Source organism: Apis laboriosa, unplaced genomic scaffold (assembly GCF_014066325.1).
Source record: "Apis laboriosa isolate Shangri-la unplaced genomic scaffold, ASM1406632v1 scaffold18_cov149, whole genome shotgun sequence".
NCBI classification, from domain to species: Eukaryota; Metazoa; Arthropoda; class Insecta; order Hymenoptera; family Apidae; genus Apis; species Apis laboriosa.
In genome coordinates, this window is record NW_025222233.1 from 2,867,219 (window position 1) to 2,885,200 (window position 17,982).

Below are 17,982 nucleotides of genomic sequence, written 5' to 3' on the forward strand. Positions count from 1 at the left end.
GGTCGAACGTTACTCCAGGGCAATTAGACGTAATTGGACGAGTAGTATACCGGCGATAATTCCTCCTCGTTTCTTTGGGAAACGCGTGCCCTCGATACTCGTTGCTTGGTTAACCAAAAATTCGTTTCGATTATTTTTCCTTCCTTTTCCTTTCTCTCTTTCTTTGTAGAAACGATAGCGCGATTAATATTTGAAGGGAAAAGAGCTGTTTCGAAGGGAAACAACGGAGCTCGTTAAAGATCCACCGTTGGAGATAAATAAAGGTCCGCCGGATCGTCAGTCGGTTGCACGTTCTTGACTTTAAGCGGCCTCTCTCTTGCCAGTTTCTACGGCTCCTCCCGCGCTACCCGTTTCCCGCTTGTTCCACGATCATCGAAACGCGAGTTTATCAACGGGTTCCCGCGCTCCTTGAAACTTCCCGCCGCGATACGTCACGTTCCAAACGGTCGAAGTTACTTTACGGCTCGGCCCTCTCCCGGCCGAGGAAGCGGTACAAATTACACCGATAATTCTCTCCGCCCTCCTTTTCCCTCCACTTCCCTCCGCTCCCTCCTCGTCCTCCTTATTTTTTACAACAGTCGCCAGAGAAGTATCGCCTCTCCTCCTCCTTGTGTTTCACCTTCCTTCGAACCTCGAAGAAAAACTCGTGAAACTCCATTAAGACGTCCGGGTGGATCGTGTCCAATCGAAACACAGAAAGAAAGAGAGAGAGAGAGAAAGGGAGAGAAAAGAAGAAAAAAGAAAGAAGAACAAACGTCTCCCTATCTCTGGATCAGGGTGACAGCTCACGGATGCCTTAATCGACGAAACTTAACGATTCTCGGCCCTGTCCGAGATTACAGCCTGTAATCCTTTCAAAACCGAGTTGAAACGGAATAACACGTTGCATCGCTCGATCCTTGGCCGGGTTCTCAATCACCGATTCGAGGCGTTTCAATTGGTACGTAGGAGCAGCAGGATCGTTGAGATCGTTGCAACGTGTAACTCGCTTTCCCATTCCCCGCGGAACGGGAGGCTGTTCGAAAACCTCTTCGTCCTTCCACGGAATACCCCCTTTGAGGCCGAATATCGGCGTTGTGCGATAATTGCGAGCGAGAGTCTAAGGTTCGTGCGCCGGCCGGACGCGATCTAAGATGAGAGATTAGCCGGTAAAGAGAGGGCCGTTGAGTACGTACGTTCTTCATGTGTGTGCGCGCGTGTGTGTACGCGTGTAAATATGGGGCTGGTAAATAGGCACCGTCTCTCCTTCCCTCCTCCTCTTCCTTTTCCATCCCTTTTCTCCGAGTCCGCGGTGGCCATCGGAGGAAACATCCCGTTCCCGCGTACCAGGATGCGCTCGTACACCTCGTATCCTTTCGGCTCGGAGAAAGAGATGGCGGTGGACGTTTAGCTAGCCGGACCCTCCATACGTATATCGTTATCGTCGTGGCATCGTCGTTTTCAAGGCAAGTTGCAAAGTTCGCGGTAGCACGAACGAGCTCCTCCATTCTTCCATCCGTTCTTTCTTACTTCGACTCGTCCTTCTCCATTTTCTTTTTTAGAGAATTTTCAGTCGTTTCGAAGATCGGGTTTATCCCATTCAATTTAAGAGAGAGATTTTTCTTTTTCTAATAATTGAATAATTCGTAAGGAATTGATAATGGCGGATAAGAGGTAATCTCAGGTTTTTCGAGTGAAATTTTTCTTCGAAAGAAGGAAGAGGTTAATTCGAAACCCATCGAATTCATTCGTTGTTCTCCGACGATCACAGGGAACGAGAGGGGACGTGTTCTTGTTCAGTGGACGGGAAAAGGGGATCTCCAAGCTGCTTCCTCGAAGGGGACACCGAGTCGAGCGTGTTTCCTTAATCCCTTCTGCTCGGGGCTTATCGGTCGACAGATCGTGATTGTCCAGTGCGACTGGCTGACACCGTGAAACATCGAGATTTAATTAGTCTAGAGTCGCGCCACGCAACATCGTCGCGTGTGTCCTCTACCGATCTTTTCGCGATTGTCACTCGAGCAAGGGGGTCAGAAAGGGGGTCGCAGCCTCGAAAAGACGAGCTTGGCGTCGAATCGACACCGAATGCTCCAAGATCGTGCGCGGATGATAATTAGAAAGTCTCGAGAACGAAGAATTGGAATTGAATTTTCGAATAATTTCCTCAGAGAAATCGTCGCGATATATTGGATTTCTATTTGTACCGTTAATTATTCATACTCCCTGTGAAAGAAACAATTTCTACAAATTCCAAGAAATTTAATGATAAAGAATCTCGCCGATTTCATCGTCCCTTTCCTCAACCTCTCCTCCTCGAATCTAAATTTTTGAATTACTTATAAACGTTCTCCTCGAATTTAACCACTGACGGAGCATTCTTCATGAATCCGTCAGACTCGAAAGAGTAACGACCCCGATCTCGATTATCGTCGAAAGAGAGAAAGAGAGAGAAAGAGAGAGATCTCTGATCCTCCAGTTCCACCAACACTCGGTCGTAATTTATTATCGCGATGCCACGGCGAAATTAGCCCCCGACGAATTAACGCGAACGGTTTATAATACGTTTATAATACACGAGAGTCCCGGCCTGGAACAATACGCCTCCGTCCATCTTTTTCCCTCCTCGAGGAGGGGGGAGTGCGTGCGTCCGTCCCCCCCTCGATACTCGTTCATTAAAGAATTAAGTGAAATCTCGGATGGATAAATTAACGATAAAAGATCTCCCCGGGCCGTCTACCTTCCCCTCCCCCCTCCCCTCGTCTCGTTTCTTCCCTCCCCTTTCTTCGCCCCGCTCGAACGAAGGCCAAGGTTGTTCCGCGAGCCGCGGGTGATGTTTTCGATGTGGGAGCGCCGAGTTTGGGAGGGGGCCTCACCACCGGCCTGACCCTCTAATTATATGGTACATCGGCGAACGCGGGTCGAGAAGGGGTCACGGTTGCGAGAAGGGCGCGAAGCAGCACGCCAACTGTTGGAGGATATATCGAAAAATTCGCCATAGCCATATTGGCGTTCAGTTTCAGGTTTTCACGGCGGGTAGCCGGCCCGCCAAATTTACCGACCGTCCGATAATAATTATTCGCGGAGACTCCGCTGTCCGCGGAGTTCATCAAGGTTCAAGGGATATTCTTCCTTTTCGATTATTCTTGCACGGGGAGGAGGAGGAGGAGGAGGAGGAGGAGGAGGAGACGTGCGTGGTCGTGAAAGACGGATTGGACCTCTTCCCTCGCGCGACATCGGGCCGGCATTCGCGGCAGCCGGATCCAAAAATGGAGGGAGCTCGATAGCCTCTCCTTTTACGGCGCCCATTTCCCTCCATCCCCCCTGCATTGATTTCTCAAATTTAACGATGCACAATGGGGTGGTTGAAAAATGGTAGCGCTCTTATTAGAACAAGAGGAGGAAGCGAGGCGTGTTCGAAGTTGGTTTCTTTTTGGTTTCGTTCGAAAATGTGAAAAAAATTAGCCGCAATTATTTTCGTTTCGCGTATTTATTTCAACGATCGATAGCTAAGCGAAATATTTCGAAAGCGTTAGCACCAAATTTAATCAAGATATCTTTAAAATTAGACGAACTTGACTTACTTTTTCGCTCATCTTCGTAGGAAATAATAATAATAATAATAAAAAAAAGAACTGGAATAATATAATAAGGGAGGAAAACCAGAAAGCTGGAAAAGATAAAGGATAATAATTTCCTTCATAATGAAGCTGTGAATGAATATCCTCTCCAAGAAGAAAATAGAAAAAGAAGAAGAAGAAAAAAAAATTTCAGTTAGCTATCCGAGCTAAACGCGTAATTCCGTTGCGAAATTTCGGAGCGCGAGGTAAGCGTCTCCCGCGCGTGATTTACGGCCGCGTTTTTTAAATCCTCCAGATGTTGGTCAACTCACGCCACGTTTACGTTATAAAATACGATCGCTGGACACCGATAGGTCGTACGATTTTTCGGCGGATCCGTGTTCATTTTCAGTCGAAGAGGGAGGGGGAGCGATCGATCCATGGAGGGGGATGGAGGTTCCGCCGAGGGAGGCGAACCGATTCCGCGGCTTAAAATATTTTCTGCCCGATTGGTCGCCGCGGGATTTTTCAAGCATCGATGGAAAGTCGTCCGTCTGGTCAGCGGTTTTCTATTTTTTAACGGTCCACCGGCCACGGTGACACCTGTTGCGGAGGGTGGCGGGTGTTCGTGGCGGCAGACGAAATCTCGATCGACGTGTCATCTTATACCGACATCTCTCGCGCGGGGCTTATCTCACGCTCCGTTGCCCTTTGTTCGACGACGATCGGGTTCTCGGGATATTAACTTCTTGCTCCTTTCTTTTTATCGCGTCCTCTCTCGATCTTTAGTCCAAAGATTAAAGCGAATAACGATTCTGCCCCCTATTTTATATCCCTTCGTTATTTATCAATCGCGCGTCGATTACAATTCGATCATAGAATTTATCGGATGTTATGTCTTATCATGATTCAACTACGATGCGATTCGGTCTTGGACGAGGGGATCTCTTCCAAGGCGCGCGAGTTTATCAACGCAGAGTCGTCCTCCACCAGTCCCCCCTCCCCCGTGCACAGAGGCGCACGAGTGAAAGACAAAAGGGAAGGGAGGGGAAGCCGACATCGACGTGGAGGATTAAAGAACGTCACCGCGTGGCTGGCAGCTTCGTTCGCGCACGTTTGAATCGCGCGTACTTAATGAAAGAGTGGTTGGGTCGTTGGAAAGCTCTCGAAGACGAGGAGGCGCGTTCTCGCCGAATAAAGCTCGGCCCGCGAGCACGTCGGGAACACAGGACGGTCTTTGAAATATTCCGAGCGCGCCACGGCTTATTTATTTCCGCGTTTTCTCGAGACGTCACCGAGTCGGTGGAGCAGGACCAGACGCCAACTCTCTCTCTCTCTCTCTCTCCTCCCTTCGCCGCGTTTCTCTCCCTCTTTCCCGCCTCGACGACGTCGTTTTCCACGAGCGGACTTAGCAAGACTGGAATTTTAATTAAGCTTTTTTTGCCATCCGCTCGATCCCTGGTTCCGGGCAAGGGAACCGCAGAGGTCCCGTGGCCACGGAAGAGATCTAACGGGTGTCCTTGAGCCTGTGCGTGCCCGAGACGGCGCCAAGATTCCTCGAGGCCTGCCCCGTCGCGGCGATCACTCCGCGCACGGAATACAAATTGCTCGTCGCCTGCCAACTTTTAATCCCACGGACTATTGCCCCGACTAATCGACCCCTCGCTCCTTCCACGTCCGGGGACTCCCTCCGGAAACTGAGCCCGATCCTCCTACCAATCGAATCGGAGAGTTTCATTTCCTTCTTCGTCTCGTTACAATCGGAGGAGGATCGATGGAATTACGACGTTTCGAAGTGGAATTTCATTTCAAAATTCAGAGAAGAATTTTCTTCGAATTTCGAAATCGAGATAGCAAAGATCCGGTTCGAACGGATTATCTCGGTCGATAATTCTCGTAGCCCTCGCTCGTTCCTCCCCTCCTTGGTTTCGGGAACCTTTCCGTGACCTACGCTCTCTCTCCCTGGCGGAGTCGATCCCCCGCCCGGGGGATGCTAAGTAATAGCAGCGTAACATCGCCACGACGTCATCATCGACGCCGAGTGTGCACAACACGCACACGAACCACCACTTTACCACTGCCCGCCTCACGCATCGATGCACGATACTCTTTCCCCTCTTTTTCTCTTTTTCTCTCTCCCTCTTTCTCTCTATCTATCTCGTTTCCCTTGATTATACACGTACGCGGCCGTGTTTCGTTCCGGGGCCTCTCACGTTGCGGGTGTTTTCATCAGACCTCTCTTTGCTCCGATTCGAGGGAAGAATAGCCGAGTATGAAAGTATCCGACAGGAGGATATTCTCCATTGAAAATATACCAAAGTCGTGGAGATGTGCAATGGTAATTAGTTCAAAAGCGTGGGGGAGAAAAAGAACGACAGTTGGATTGAGATAACGTTCCGTTTCATTTGTCCCCTCCTCCTCCTCCTTCTCTTTCTCATGCTCGAGCAACGAGTTTTTAACCAACTGAAAGTTTTTAACGCGTGACGTGGTGGAAAATAGGATCTGTTTAAAAGGGAAATTGATGTTAATCGATTGAAGAATCGCATCGACCATTCCTTCGTATAATATTTTCTCTTTTTTTTCTCTTCTTATTAAAAAAAAATAAGAAAAATATCAAAACATATCAAATATATGTGAACGATAACGAGAAAAAGATTGAATAGCGTCCACGTTATCTACTCTAACGATCGAAAACCCGACGACTACAAGAGACAGGGTAATTCATACGTCTTTCGATAATACGTAATCCGGAAGTACGTGATTGCTCGTCACCGCGCGCGTATTCGAGATTTCGAGTATATACATCGAGGATTGGGAAAAATGCAATGGCGACGGGTTAAAATTATAATTCCATTCGATCCTGGGTGATAAGGGATCGAGGAGACGGGCGCGAAACGCAATAGGGCAAATCCGGATGGAGCATCGACGGTAACACGATCCGGAGGCGCGTTAAGCACTTTATAATCACCCTGTGTGTTATACGCGGTTGGAGAGGGTTGGTTGGTTATCCCAGGTTAGGCCTGAAGGGAGAGAAACGCGAGGGAGGTTTAAGATGATAGACGAGCCGATACGTTCCCACGCGGTCCCGCAAAGATGTTTCAGGCAACCCGTTCCGTTCGCCTCTCCACTCTTCTTTTCTCGTCTGGCCACGGTGTGTAGTGGGCGGTTTGTAAGGCCCCGAGGGGCCCAACTCGGGCCCTAATCACAGCCTCGTACGCCCTCGCTCGTACGCACAACGCGTATTTCTTAAACATTCGCGAAGGGCGAATGTCCTCTCTCGTTCTTCCTCTCTCATCTCCCCCTCCCTCTCTTCCTTCCTTCCTCCGGCTAAAAAACCCAGTGTTGCAAACGTTGCGAACGTTGTTAAATGCACGCTGTTAACTCTATCCCCCTCTCCATCGATTCTCAACCCTTTCGTGTGTACTACCCTCCCTTCTTCGTTTCCCACCCGTTCCTTTTTTTTCTTTACCAAAGAATTTTTTCTCTCTCTCTCTCTCTCTCTCGTTTCCCCTTTGTTCCCCTATCTTAATCCCAACCCAATCCTTTCCTTCGTTTTTTCGCGCTGTTTTCCTCGCCGCTAGTATTATTCACGGTATCGCTCGTTTTCCCTCCCATTTTCCACGATCGTCCTCTTTCTTCTTCTTTATTTCCTCTTCTTCTTTCTTTTGCCAGGACACGTGTCGCGTACTATATATATATAATGGTTTTATGATATCACATAGAGCGAACAGAGACGAGAAAGTCAAAATTCTCTTCTTAAAGAGACTCCTATTCTTAAAGAGACTCGGTATTTTTATTTTCCCTTTCCTTAATTTCCGTGGAGAAGGTTTCGAGGTTTCGTGCATTTTATAGGTTGTCGTACACGCTCATTTTCTCGGTTTCCTTCACACTTTCTTCTTCTTATTCCTCCTTCCCCCCCTCCTTTTATACTATCTCCCACGAGGGCGCGGAGCAGGATGCACGTGTCCGCGTTGCATATTATATGCCCGCCACGGAGCGATACACGCGCGATTTACACGCACACGGGCGGGACACGGGGAACGGGTTTACACGCTCGGCGAAATAAAATTATCGCGAGCGCTTTACGTTCTAAGGTAAATCTTCTCGGAAGGGGGGGAGGGGAGGACGAGCAGCGGTTGAACTAACTTTCGCGTGGCCAGCGCTTTCGTCCTCTCTTTACTGCCGAGCCGAGTATCGATTTACGAGAATCGAGAAACCTCGCCTTAACCTTGGATTATTATTCGAAATTGGAGACGAATATATATTCGATTCGAATATTTTCGAATCGAAAATTCGATTCGATTATATAATGGGTGAGGAAAGAAATTCACTTGGTTCTTTTATTTTTTTATTTCTCGTTTTCCCTCCCATTTTTTACGATCCTTCTTCTTCTTTATTTCCTCTTCTTTTTGTCAGGACACGTATCGCATACTATATATATATATAAAATGACTTTATGATATCACATAGGGCGGACAGAGACAGAGAAAATGAAAATTCTTCATTTTTTATTTTTTTTTTTTTATTTATTCGACTTTTATTCTTCAAAATTATATTTAGGTTATTTATTGTTTATTGTCTTGCTCCATCTGGACGATAAGGAGAATAATACGTAAAAATTATGGAAAATTATGTAAGAGAAAGACAGATAATATAGAGATAATAGAAGAATATTGATAAAGAGATTACACTATTGTTTTGTTATTTTTAAGATCTTAATTATAAGCGATTAAACTACTCGATGAGTTCGCCTAAACAAAATTCTATACTGTATCTGTATATCTGAGAAAATTTCAATCTCCCTCTTATCTTTGAAAATATCGATAATTCTTCATTTTTTTCTTCTTCCGATATTCTTGAAAAGAATAGGGGAAAGATTAGAAAATTAGAACGGCACGTAGAAAATTAAGCGTATTGCTCGATGGAAGAGGAAAGAAGGGTTTCGTCTCGGAATAATCGGGAGGCAGGGGAAAATATGGAGCATAGCTGGATAGACGATCTTGCCGCTCATCGCCCGCGGGACTTGCAAAGGCAAAGGACGAAATTTATCGCGCGCTAATGCGCTTTAAACTCATTGGACGTAAATTTATCAGACGGTCGTGAGGTTCCCGCGCTGTCGCCGCAGGCTCCGCTTTTCGACGTTGCGAAGGAGAGGCGAGGTCAGAGCCTGCGAGAAGCATAAGCAGGTAGTATATTAACTCGTGTGCTTCATCATCAACGATCAAGTGTATTTTAAATTTTTTTTTTTTTTGTAATCCTCGAACTCAAATTAACTCAATCGCGCAATTAACGTCGAACGAGCATTGTTTTCAAGAACATTGAGATGAAAAAGATCGTCACGAATAATCCACGAATATTCCGTCTGCTGTCCGATTTTTCATCTTACACTTTATATTTTCACATTTTATAAAAGGAAGATATATAAGAGGATCTTGGTTGTTGCATTATTAAATCATTTTCACGAAATTTCACTTTTCCAAGAGGATCCCATGCGACGACTCGTCGACGGTTTTACGACGTATTATGCGGCCGGTTGACGGGCGGTTAAGCAATTTATAAAACGAAAATAACGCAATTTCGTGCGTCCATGGAAGGCGTCCCTCGGCGATTTACGAGGATTCGGGTTGATTGGCCGGTTAGATTTCGTGGGAGATAGGCAAAGGAAGGCATCGATTCGAATGGAACGAACGGTTTCCTGGTGTCGGAGATTCCGATCTCGATCTTTATTCGTGTATCGAACTACCGGTGGGTCCCTCGATCCGCGAACGGATCCACCAATACTGTAATTCACCGTGGGTGGCACGTGTCGAGTCACCGTCGAGTTCCCTCTTCTTCATCGCGATGTTTATGCATCGCGGTTTAAAGCGACGTCCACACGACGATCGAACGTGTCACGACTCCTATGGGACTTTCTGATTAATGTTTCCTCGCGATAACGAAGCAGCCTGGATTAACGGTATTCGTGGGAAGAGCCGAGATCGAGAGGAGCTGACGTTTAAAACGTTTAATTCGATGGTCCTCGGAAAAAAAAGAAAAGAAAAAAAGAAAGGAAAAGGAAATATCGAAAAATATTTCAAAAAAAGATCATGTAGAGATCAATGATGGATGTTCAAGGAACTTCGATGTAAATTATTATCGAGTAAAAATTATTATATAGATAGAGATATTCGATTATAGATTGTTCCAAAATTTATATTATCTTTTCTTTTCCTTTCCAACGTGGAAATGATTAATAACGGAATTTCAACCTTTGATGTTAAACGAATAATTTTTATCAATTAATTACATCGTATACATCTTTAACATTTTTTATTAACGCGGAGATAATTAATGAACGAGAATTTTCAATTGTTGTTTAAAATTTTTAAACTTGGAGTAGAAAAAATTTTGCGAGAATGATTCGAATTATCGATATCCTTTCGTACGTTGTGCACGATTCTTAAGATATCGAGGAAGATTCCGTGAACGACAATAATGTTTATCGACGATGAGGCAAGGATTAAAACAAGGTGACGGCACGCTCGCGTGTCGTGGGATCGTCAATGCTACCAGTCGCCTTGTCGGATTACTCTTCCAGTCGAACTCGACCGCGTGTTGTTTGTTAATTAATAGCCTAACTTAATTTTATATTCACCCGGCAATATCGCAAAGCAAAGGCTAATCTTTCTTCGAAACCCCGGAACGAGTTTGGCAAACTTGTTTTTCACGCAACCTCGTCGATTATTGGCCAAACTTTTTCGAAAAAAATATATATATAGGATTATACAGGAAGAAAAGGAAAATTATCGATACAGATGTATTTTCGAATCGACGAAAGAATTATTTATATCGCCACGAGATTCGTGTGGAAACATTGTCGAGGAAAAAAAAAAAAAATAAGCAAAATTCCGCGGAAACACGGATTGAATGGAAATATCGTATCGATCGTTGTAACGATGGTGGTAACGGGATCGTTAATATGTTTATTGTTGGCCAACTCCTCTAAAATGGAAATGGCCGTCCTATTAAATCGTACCGTTGTCTCCCATAATCCCATGAATATCAGCTATAACTCTTGGCGCGCACGTTGTTTTATTCGTGTCTCATAAACGAGGAAATGTATCAATTTCCACGCTGAGGGAGGGGGAGGAGGAGAGGATTCAAAAGTATTTCGTTATTAATCGAAATCGTTGTATTTTTATTTCGTTGNAAACAAAAAAAAAAAAAAAGATTTTGTTTTGCAACGATTGCCACTCAACCTCGATCAAAAAAAAATCAAAAAAAAAATTTAAAGCATCATTCGTACGAAAAAAAGTGCTCTCGTTTTTTGACTTTTGCGAATATAAAAGAAAAAGAAAAAGAAGAAAGAATAAATAAAATAAAATCGAGCGAAAACACAAACGAATTCCACGATAATTCTCTCCCGCTTACGCGTAACATTCTCTATTTTCCAGGGACATCCGGAGCGCATAGCTGTCGTCTCGACTGGAAGAACGATGGCGCGGAAATGCGTGAAACGTAAGCGATATCCGGCTACCTCGGAACCACCTTCGAAAAGTATCTTCTTGACGCGATCAACGGGGAAATCATCGAATCACGGGCAAAAGGGTGGAGCGAGACCTCGAATCGGGTGAAAGTCGGCAGCGTTTCGACGCGATCGAGATCGATACCGAGATCCACCCCTCTTGGGAGAGGGGGGTGGGGAAGAGGGAGAAGCGACGATCGATTTCACGAAGAGATACATCGGATGCGTTCGAATTCGAGCCACGTAGCAGCCGCCAATCGGGCTGCTCCTCGAGGAAATCTTTGAGGCTTTGGACTATCATCCGAGTGGGTGGGCGGTGTGGATGCTTTCGTAACCAATAAACCGATCCGCCTGGGCTCGATTCAATTAGCGGTCGGGGAAGGAATCGAGAACGAAGAGGCTTTCCTCTTCGTTCGCCCTCGTTGGGGGAGGGGGCAAAAAAAAGAAGAAGAAAAAAAAGGGAGGAGCGAGATGGCTCACGAGTCACGAGGTGATACGCGTGAAAGAGGTTGAAGCTGACTGGCCTGCTTCCCGACAAAATCCTATTGATCGAGATGAGATCTCATTAAGGGCGTGCCTCGCCTCTTTCGAGGGTGAGAGATCGAGGGAGCGGGCCGTCACTCGCGCCGCGGAAAATCAACCGTTGACCCGTGAATACGAGAGGGAAAGCGACGAGGAGTGAACGAGAGAGAGAGAGAGAGAGTGAGAGGGGGAGAGGACCGTTTTGGGCGAAACACAGGTCGAGACACGTTTCCTGGCCGATTAGAAACGGTTTTCTGAGGCAAAGGGCCGGGATTAATATGTGCTTTGGACGAGTGCCGCGAGCTGAAAGTTGCCAGACCGGCGTGAACACCGACGACAGCTGTCGAAAGGAAGACGGGGGGATCGTCGAGCTGTGTTGGTGGTCCTGCTCCGCGGGGATGGGGATGCTGTTGCCCGACGAGACTTACGAGGAACGTTCCTCGTCCTCGAGACGTAGCTCGTGCCCGAACGTTCTCGCGGATATCGACGAGGTCGAGGCGGCCAAGGCTTTGGCCGCGTTCAGAAAGTGCGACGAGTTCCTCAAGAGGCACGGGATCAGGCCCGAGTTCTTCTGCAGGCACAGGGAACGTTTGGCGCTCCAGACTTGGCTGTTGCAGAGGTCCAAGCTCTCTTCCGGTGAGTGTCTTTTCTTTTGTTTTCTCCAACGAGAATTTCGAAAATTTATATTATAAAATGATGTAATTCCTTTCGGTAAACGAAGCTTTTATAGTTTATAGTTGTTTTGCAGAATTTAGATTTATAGAAACGAACATAGAGAATTATTTATTTCTGTATATCTTTATAAATGTCCTGTGTATTATCAGTTTGTAATTGGGAATAAAAGAATAGTTAGTTTTGTCGTGAGAGAGAAAAATAAGTATCCCATAAACGTTGACGTTTGTTTTGCAGAAATCTAGATTCTAGATATCTGCAAACGAACATAAAAATTGATATTCATTTTTGTTATCAGTTTGTAATTAAGAATAAAAGAATAGTTCTCTCGTGAGAGAATCAGGAGAGAAGAAAAAATAAGTATCTGGAGGACAATAAATCTCGTCCCATAACGTTGACGTTGTTTTGCAGAAATCTAGATTCCAGATATCGAAACGAACGTAAAAATTGATATTCTTTTTATGTCTGTTTCGATATCTGCACTTTATAAATATCCTATATATTATCAATTTCTAATTTAAGAATAAAAGAATAGTTCGTTTTTTTATCGTGAAAGAGGAAAATAAATATCCGGAGGATAAATCTCATCCAATACAACGTTGACGTTTGTTTTGCAGAAATCTAGATTCTAGATATCTGCAAACGAGCATAAAAATCGATATTATTTTTCTCTCTGCACTTTATAAATATCCTTTATATTATCAATTGGTAATCAAAGGATAAAAGAATAAAAGTTAGTTGCCCCGTGAGAGAATAGGGGAATCAGGAGAGAGGAGAAAATAAGTATCTGGAGGATAAATCGCGTCCCATAACGTTGATCGAACGCGGGTTCCAGTTTATGGGACTTTATGGGATAGGCATCGCGATGCACCTGGCCGGCGCGAAGGGTTCGCGTTCCCTACGTAATAGATTTACGTAGAAGGAACGAACAATCGCGGATGACAATTTACGGTGGGGGAGGAGGAGAGAGGGGAGCCGGGTACGGCTCGTTTGAAGTTGTGCCATGCATCGAAAATAGGAGCTGTTCAATTGACCGATCGGGGGGGGACCATTTAAATCGACGTTTCTCGTTACTTTCACCGACGGTTATTTTGTTGTAGCGGTTTTTTCGCGCAATGAAACGCGTCGTTCTGGTAATTGGATACCTCTTTCCAAAAAATTTACGCCCTCTCGCCGACGTAAAAACCTGATTCGCTTGGATTTATACACGTTCGCCTCGACCTCCTCGAACCGAGCTTTTTCTTCTCTCCAACGGAACCTTTAAATCGAGAAATCTTCGAAGATAATTAAAATTCTAACGATACATTTTAAGATTTCGCGTTGATTATTATTTAACGAAATCGAGGATCGCGAACACGTTTCAGAGTAAAATTCTACGAAATTATCGTCGAGAGTAATTTTTCGTTAATGGATATAACATCGTATCGAGAGCGAAAATTATGATTATTGGATAATAATACTCTTCGTTATCCTCCGATGAAGAATAAATTAACAACTCTGGGAAAGAATTTTAATCTCGAACGACATTATTCGAAACATTAAGGGTACGCTTTTTCGCTTCGTCTTCCAAGTTTCACGTCGATTTAACGTCGAATCGAAACTGTCTCGCGAATTCAAAACGATTCGTGAACACTTTTTGGATACCCACCGCTTCGAGGTCGCGATTAGACGCGACACCAGTGACGATGAATGAATCCAGTTTCTAATTTTCACGGCGATCGAACTCGCGTCGCGCTCGCTCAACATCAAAAACTAACACCGATCGTCGATTTTTGCCTGGACGAGACGGTCAAAAAACAAGGCCGTCCAATCGATATATATATACGTATATACACGCAAAGGTCGACGGCTCGTGCATCCTCTCTTTGATGTTAATTTCGATTTCGAGGGAGGGAGGGAGGGGTAACGGCGATAATTTCGTTAGCTGGTTGTACTTAACGATCGCGGGCCCGTGAAACGTTGAAATTTCGCAGTGCACCGTGCTAGACTACCGGAGGGCATTAATTTTTGTTTTTAACGAGCTTTACGTATTTATGCAGCGAGCCGCATTAGCGCAATTGATTTAATGCAGGGCATTAATCGAGCCCCCGTTCAACACCGTGTAAATTATGATTGGAAAAGTTCATTTGTCCCCCCCCCCCTTCTGTTATTGTCAACGTGGCAACTATCCTCTATCGATTAGATTTTACACCAATTTGCCGCGATTGTTTGTCGTTCGCCATTGTTTTTTTTTTTTTTTGTTTTTTCATTTGACGAAATTCATCTGCGATTAATATAATCGAAAGGGAGAAAAGTGGGAAAATTTTGTTTCGATTCGAACAATCGGATTTGGATTTAATCCATAGAATTGAGATTCGATGAAAAAAATTTTTTTTTTCTGTTGTTCCAAGGATGATTAAAGAAAAGGTGGAAAAAAAGTAATATTTTAATTTTGTAGAAAGACGAGACTTTCTGCATATTTTTGCAATAATAATTGTGAAAATTATGCAAAAAGAAAGTGGTAAAATTTTGTGTGATTATAAATTCAATAAAAAAAAAAAAGGAATTTTACATCTTGCATCTGTGAAGAGGATAAATTTCATTTAATCTTTAGATTTTTCCGTCCAAAATTATTGCCATTATTTGAATGGGACCTGACCAAGAAACAATTCTCACTTGGCCAATACCGATATTAAGTTTTTTAAATACTATCCTCGAACTACACGGTAAGAATGTGGTATGGAGATAAAGTTTGCGGCAGAGCAAAAATGTAATTAAACCATGAAGAATGCAGGTCACGTTCCTATGGTTTCGCGTTTTTATGCGTAGAATTTAATCCGAATGGATTACGAACGCGGTGGATTTCGCGCGGAAACGCATCCATTTCCGGCCTTGCGTTAAAAGATGCGCCTCTGCTTGGTTGACCAAGCAGACTTTTGAGAATTTTGAAATTAATTGGACACCGATAATAATAATAAAATCCTTTGTAGAAATTTTTACAAAGATTTTTCTCTCTCGTTTCGTCGTTCATCTCGGTTTAAACTGTATCTCCATCGAGAGTTTGAATCTTTTTATATATTTTACGATACGAATTTTTTCTTCCACATTAAGATATAGAATAAATTCGTTCGTAAAATTATTTGGTAGAATTACAAATTTTATTATGAATTTATAAAAATATTCGATTAAAAGCATCGTTCGTATGCTGTTTAAAAAAGAGATTATTTCCCAAACAACGAAACGCGTATCTTTAAAGATAAAAATTATTATAAAAATTATTATTGTGCCAGAAATATTTATAAATTATAAAAATTTGCCCCATCTGGTATTTAATTATTCAACAAAATTTTTTCAAATGGAATAAAAAAAAAATCAAATCCATTCAAGAAAAGAACCACGGAGAAATAAATCACGGAATTTAAAAAAAAGTTTTCTAATTAAAATTATATTTGAATCATCCAACGAGTTTATACGTTTCACGTAATTCTACGCAATTATATTCCACGTAAAATTGTCAATATTTATGTTCTCGCGCAGCGAACGAACGTATATAACTTTCCTCGTCGATATTACTAATCCAAAATAATAACAACGAATCGAATCATAACAAGTCGAGGCGTAACGTTCGTCGTAGTCGAATGAGTCACGTTCGTTCGTTCCTCGCGTTTAGACGCGTCAAATTATTGAGCTCGACGCCTCGGCCCATTACGCACCGTGTTTCGAGCAAGCGTCAGTTTAAGAGGTGCGCTCTTACATCATCGTCCCGGTTAAACGTATCGGAGTTGCTAGTTGAACGCGTTACCATTCGCGGTAATCTTGTCTGACGCGTACGTACGTGGTACACGCGGGGAGGGCGGTATAGAGAACGCGGAAAGTGTAGCGCGTGTTGTTTAAAATGGCTCCTTTCCTGGCGGACGTACGTATTAGTGTTAACAACTTGTGCATCATCCGTACTGACAGTGCATACACGCTAAATTTCCCATTCTGGCCGCGTCCCGCTCGATGCACAGAACGAACGTGCGCACTCGCGTTATCATAAATTATTATCATTTTGTCGCGAATAGATAAATCGAGAATGCAAACGAACGAGATTATTATTAAAACGCGTGCATAAATTGGCGAGAGCCCTTTATCCGTACAACCATCGTTTCATCTTTGATACCGTTTCGAAATAAATATTAAGTGCACAGCTGGGAAGAGTTTGCATTAGGCAAAATTCAATCGGATCGCTGAATCTCGTCTAACGAGTATGATGCGTAGTAGTGGAACATTTTTTTCTGTTATTTATCGTACACATGATTCCGACAACAGTGCGAGAGTGTCGAGTCGAGGCTTATCTATTGAGGTAGATAAGCATTTTACGAAGTTCAAGTTTTTATTTCGAATGTATATTTATATATTATTATTCTTCTTATAAAAGAAAGATTTTTCGCTTCGATTTCGCTTCGTATCTTATTTACGTTGGAGTTTGATGGATCCTGTAAGATAAATAACCGGGATCAGGTAGATAAGATTTTTCTCGTTTTTAAACTTCTCTTTTTCAATCGGTGGAAAACAGAATCGGCCCCACTCTTTAATCAAGCCACAAGTTTTCTTTGTCATGGTGCGACAACTTTTCAAAAATTTTTTTAACTATCAAATATCACGGTTCGCTCATCTTCCGCGCAAATTCGAAATTCACCATTACTCTTCCAACGGCTTCGACAACATCCTGGACGTTTAATTAAACGTCGAGGTCTCTCTGGCGATATCTGGCCGAAAAATCGGATCCTTTTGTCCGTGGATTAAAACAAAATTAATAGTTAAAATCTCGAGAATTCGGTCGAGATTATTTTCGAGGGGATCTCGAGAGTTGGATTAATACGTATTCGCATCGTGTTGTAAGTATCAGCCACGATTCCTCGTTTGTATTGGAAAGAAAATGGAAACGGTCGATTACCCGCGCGGAATACGCAATTACGAGTAAATTCCGCCGGTGATGTCCGCTTGTTTCCCCGAATCAGGATATAAAGGGCGCGTAATTGCGGGTACGGAATTACACCGTGTTTTATAATCAACGCGGGGGCGTGCATCCGGACAATCGGCCAAATTAACGTTTACCGGCCTCGAATTGCGTTTTATCATATTAATCGTGGAAACACGCGTACAAACACGAACAAAAATCGCTTTTTATCCCCCGGCTATCGTATCTTCCAATCTCGATTTACGCCCATCCGTCCAGCATAATCAGAGCTACTGATCCCCCGCCCCCCGCTAGATTATTTTGCAAATTTTTCTCTAGACTCGTCGATCCTATTAATCGTTGTTGATCATTTTCAATTCTTCGTGGTCGCGCATCTAATAGCGGGCTCTATTGGAAAATTGGTAATCTCGATAGACTCTGACCAAGGCAAGAAAAGAAAGGAAGAAAATTTTCCGAACTTTCGATCCATTTTCCCCAACGCACGATGAGAATCATCGAACGTGTTATCGTCATGGAATTCCATTACACAGATTTTTCTTTCAAATTCAAATAATCCTGTTAACCATTGTTAATCGTTTCCATTTCCAGTTAATTAACCTCTGGCAACGAGATTCTATCGAAAATTGGCCATATTGGTTAATAGATAATGTAATTACTCCGATTCAATGAAGATATATTTAAAGGAAAAAAAAAAAAAAAAAAAAANAAAGAAAAAAAAAAAAAAAAAAACAAAGGAAATCAACCATCTCTTTGGAAATGGAAAAGTACAACACATCCTTCCACTTTTTCTGGAGAAGATTTTTGCG

General features: G+C 43.5%; 1 protein-coding gene across 3 annotated transcripts in view; it reads left to right on the top strand.

Moving 5' to 3' along the window:
• The window catches only part of LOC122712029 (unconventional myosin-IXb), a 79,761-nt gene that overhangs the window by 9,485 nt on the left and 52,294 nt on the right, over nucleotides 1-17,982 (top strand). For 2 of the 3 annotated variants that reach the window (XM_043931306.1, XM_043931308.1), the window contains exon 2: nucleotides 10,970-12,198. In XM_043931306.1, coding sequence (XP_043787241.1) covers nucleotides 11,841-12,198 — 358 coding nt within the window. In that variant the 5' untranslated portion in view covers nucleotides 10,970-11,840. Of the gene's footprint in view, nucleotides 1-8,551; nucleotides 8,723-10,969; nucleotides 12,199-17,982 lie in introns of those variants that run through there. The other variant, XM_043931307.1, reaches the window with a different exon arrangement.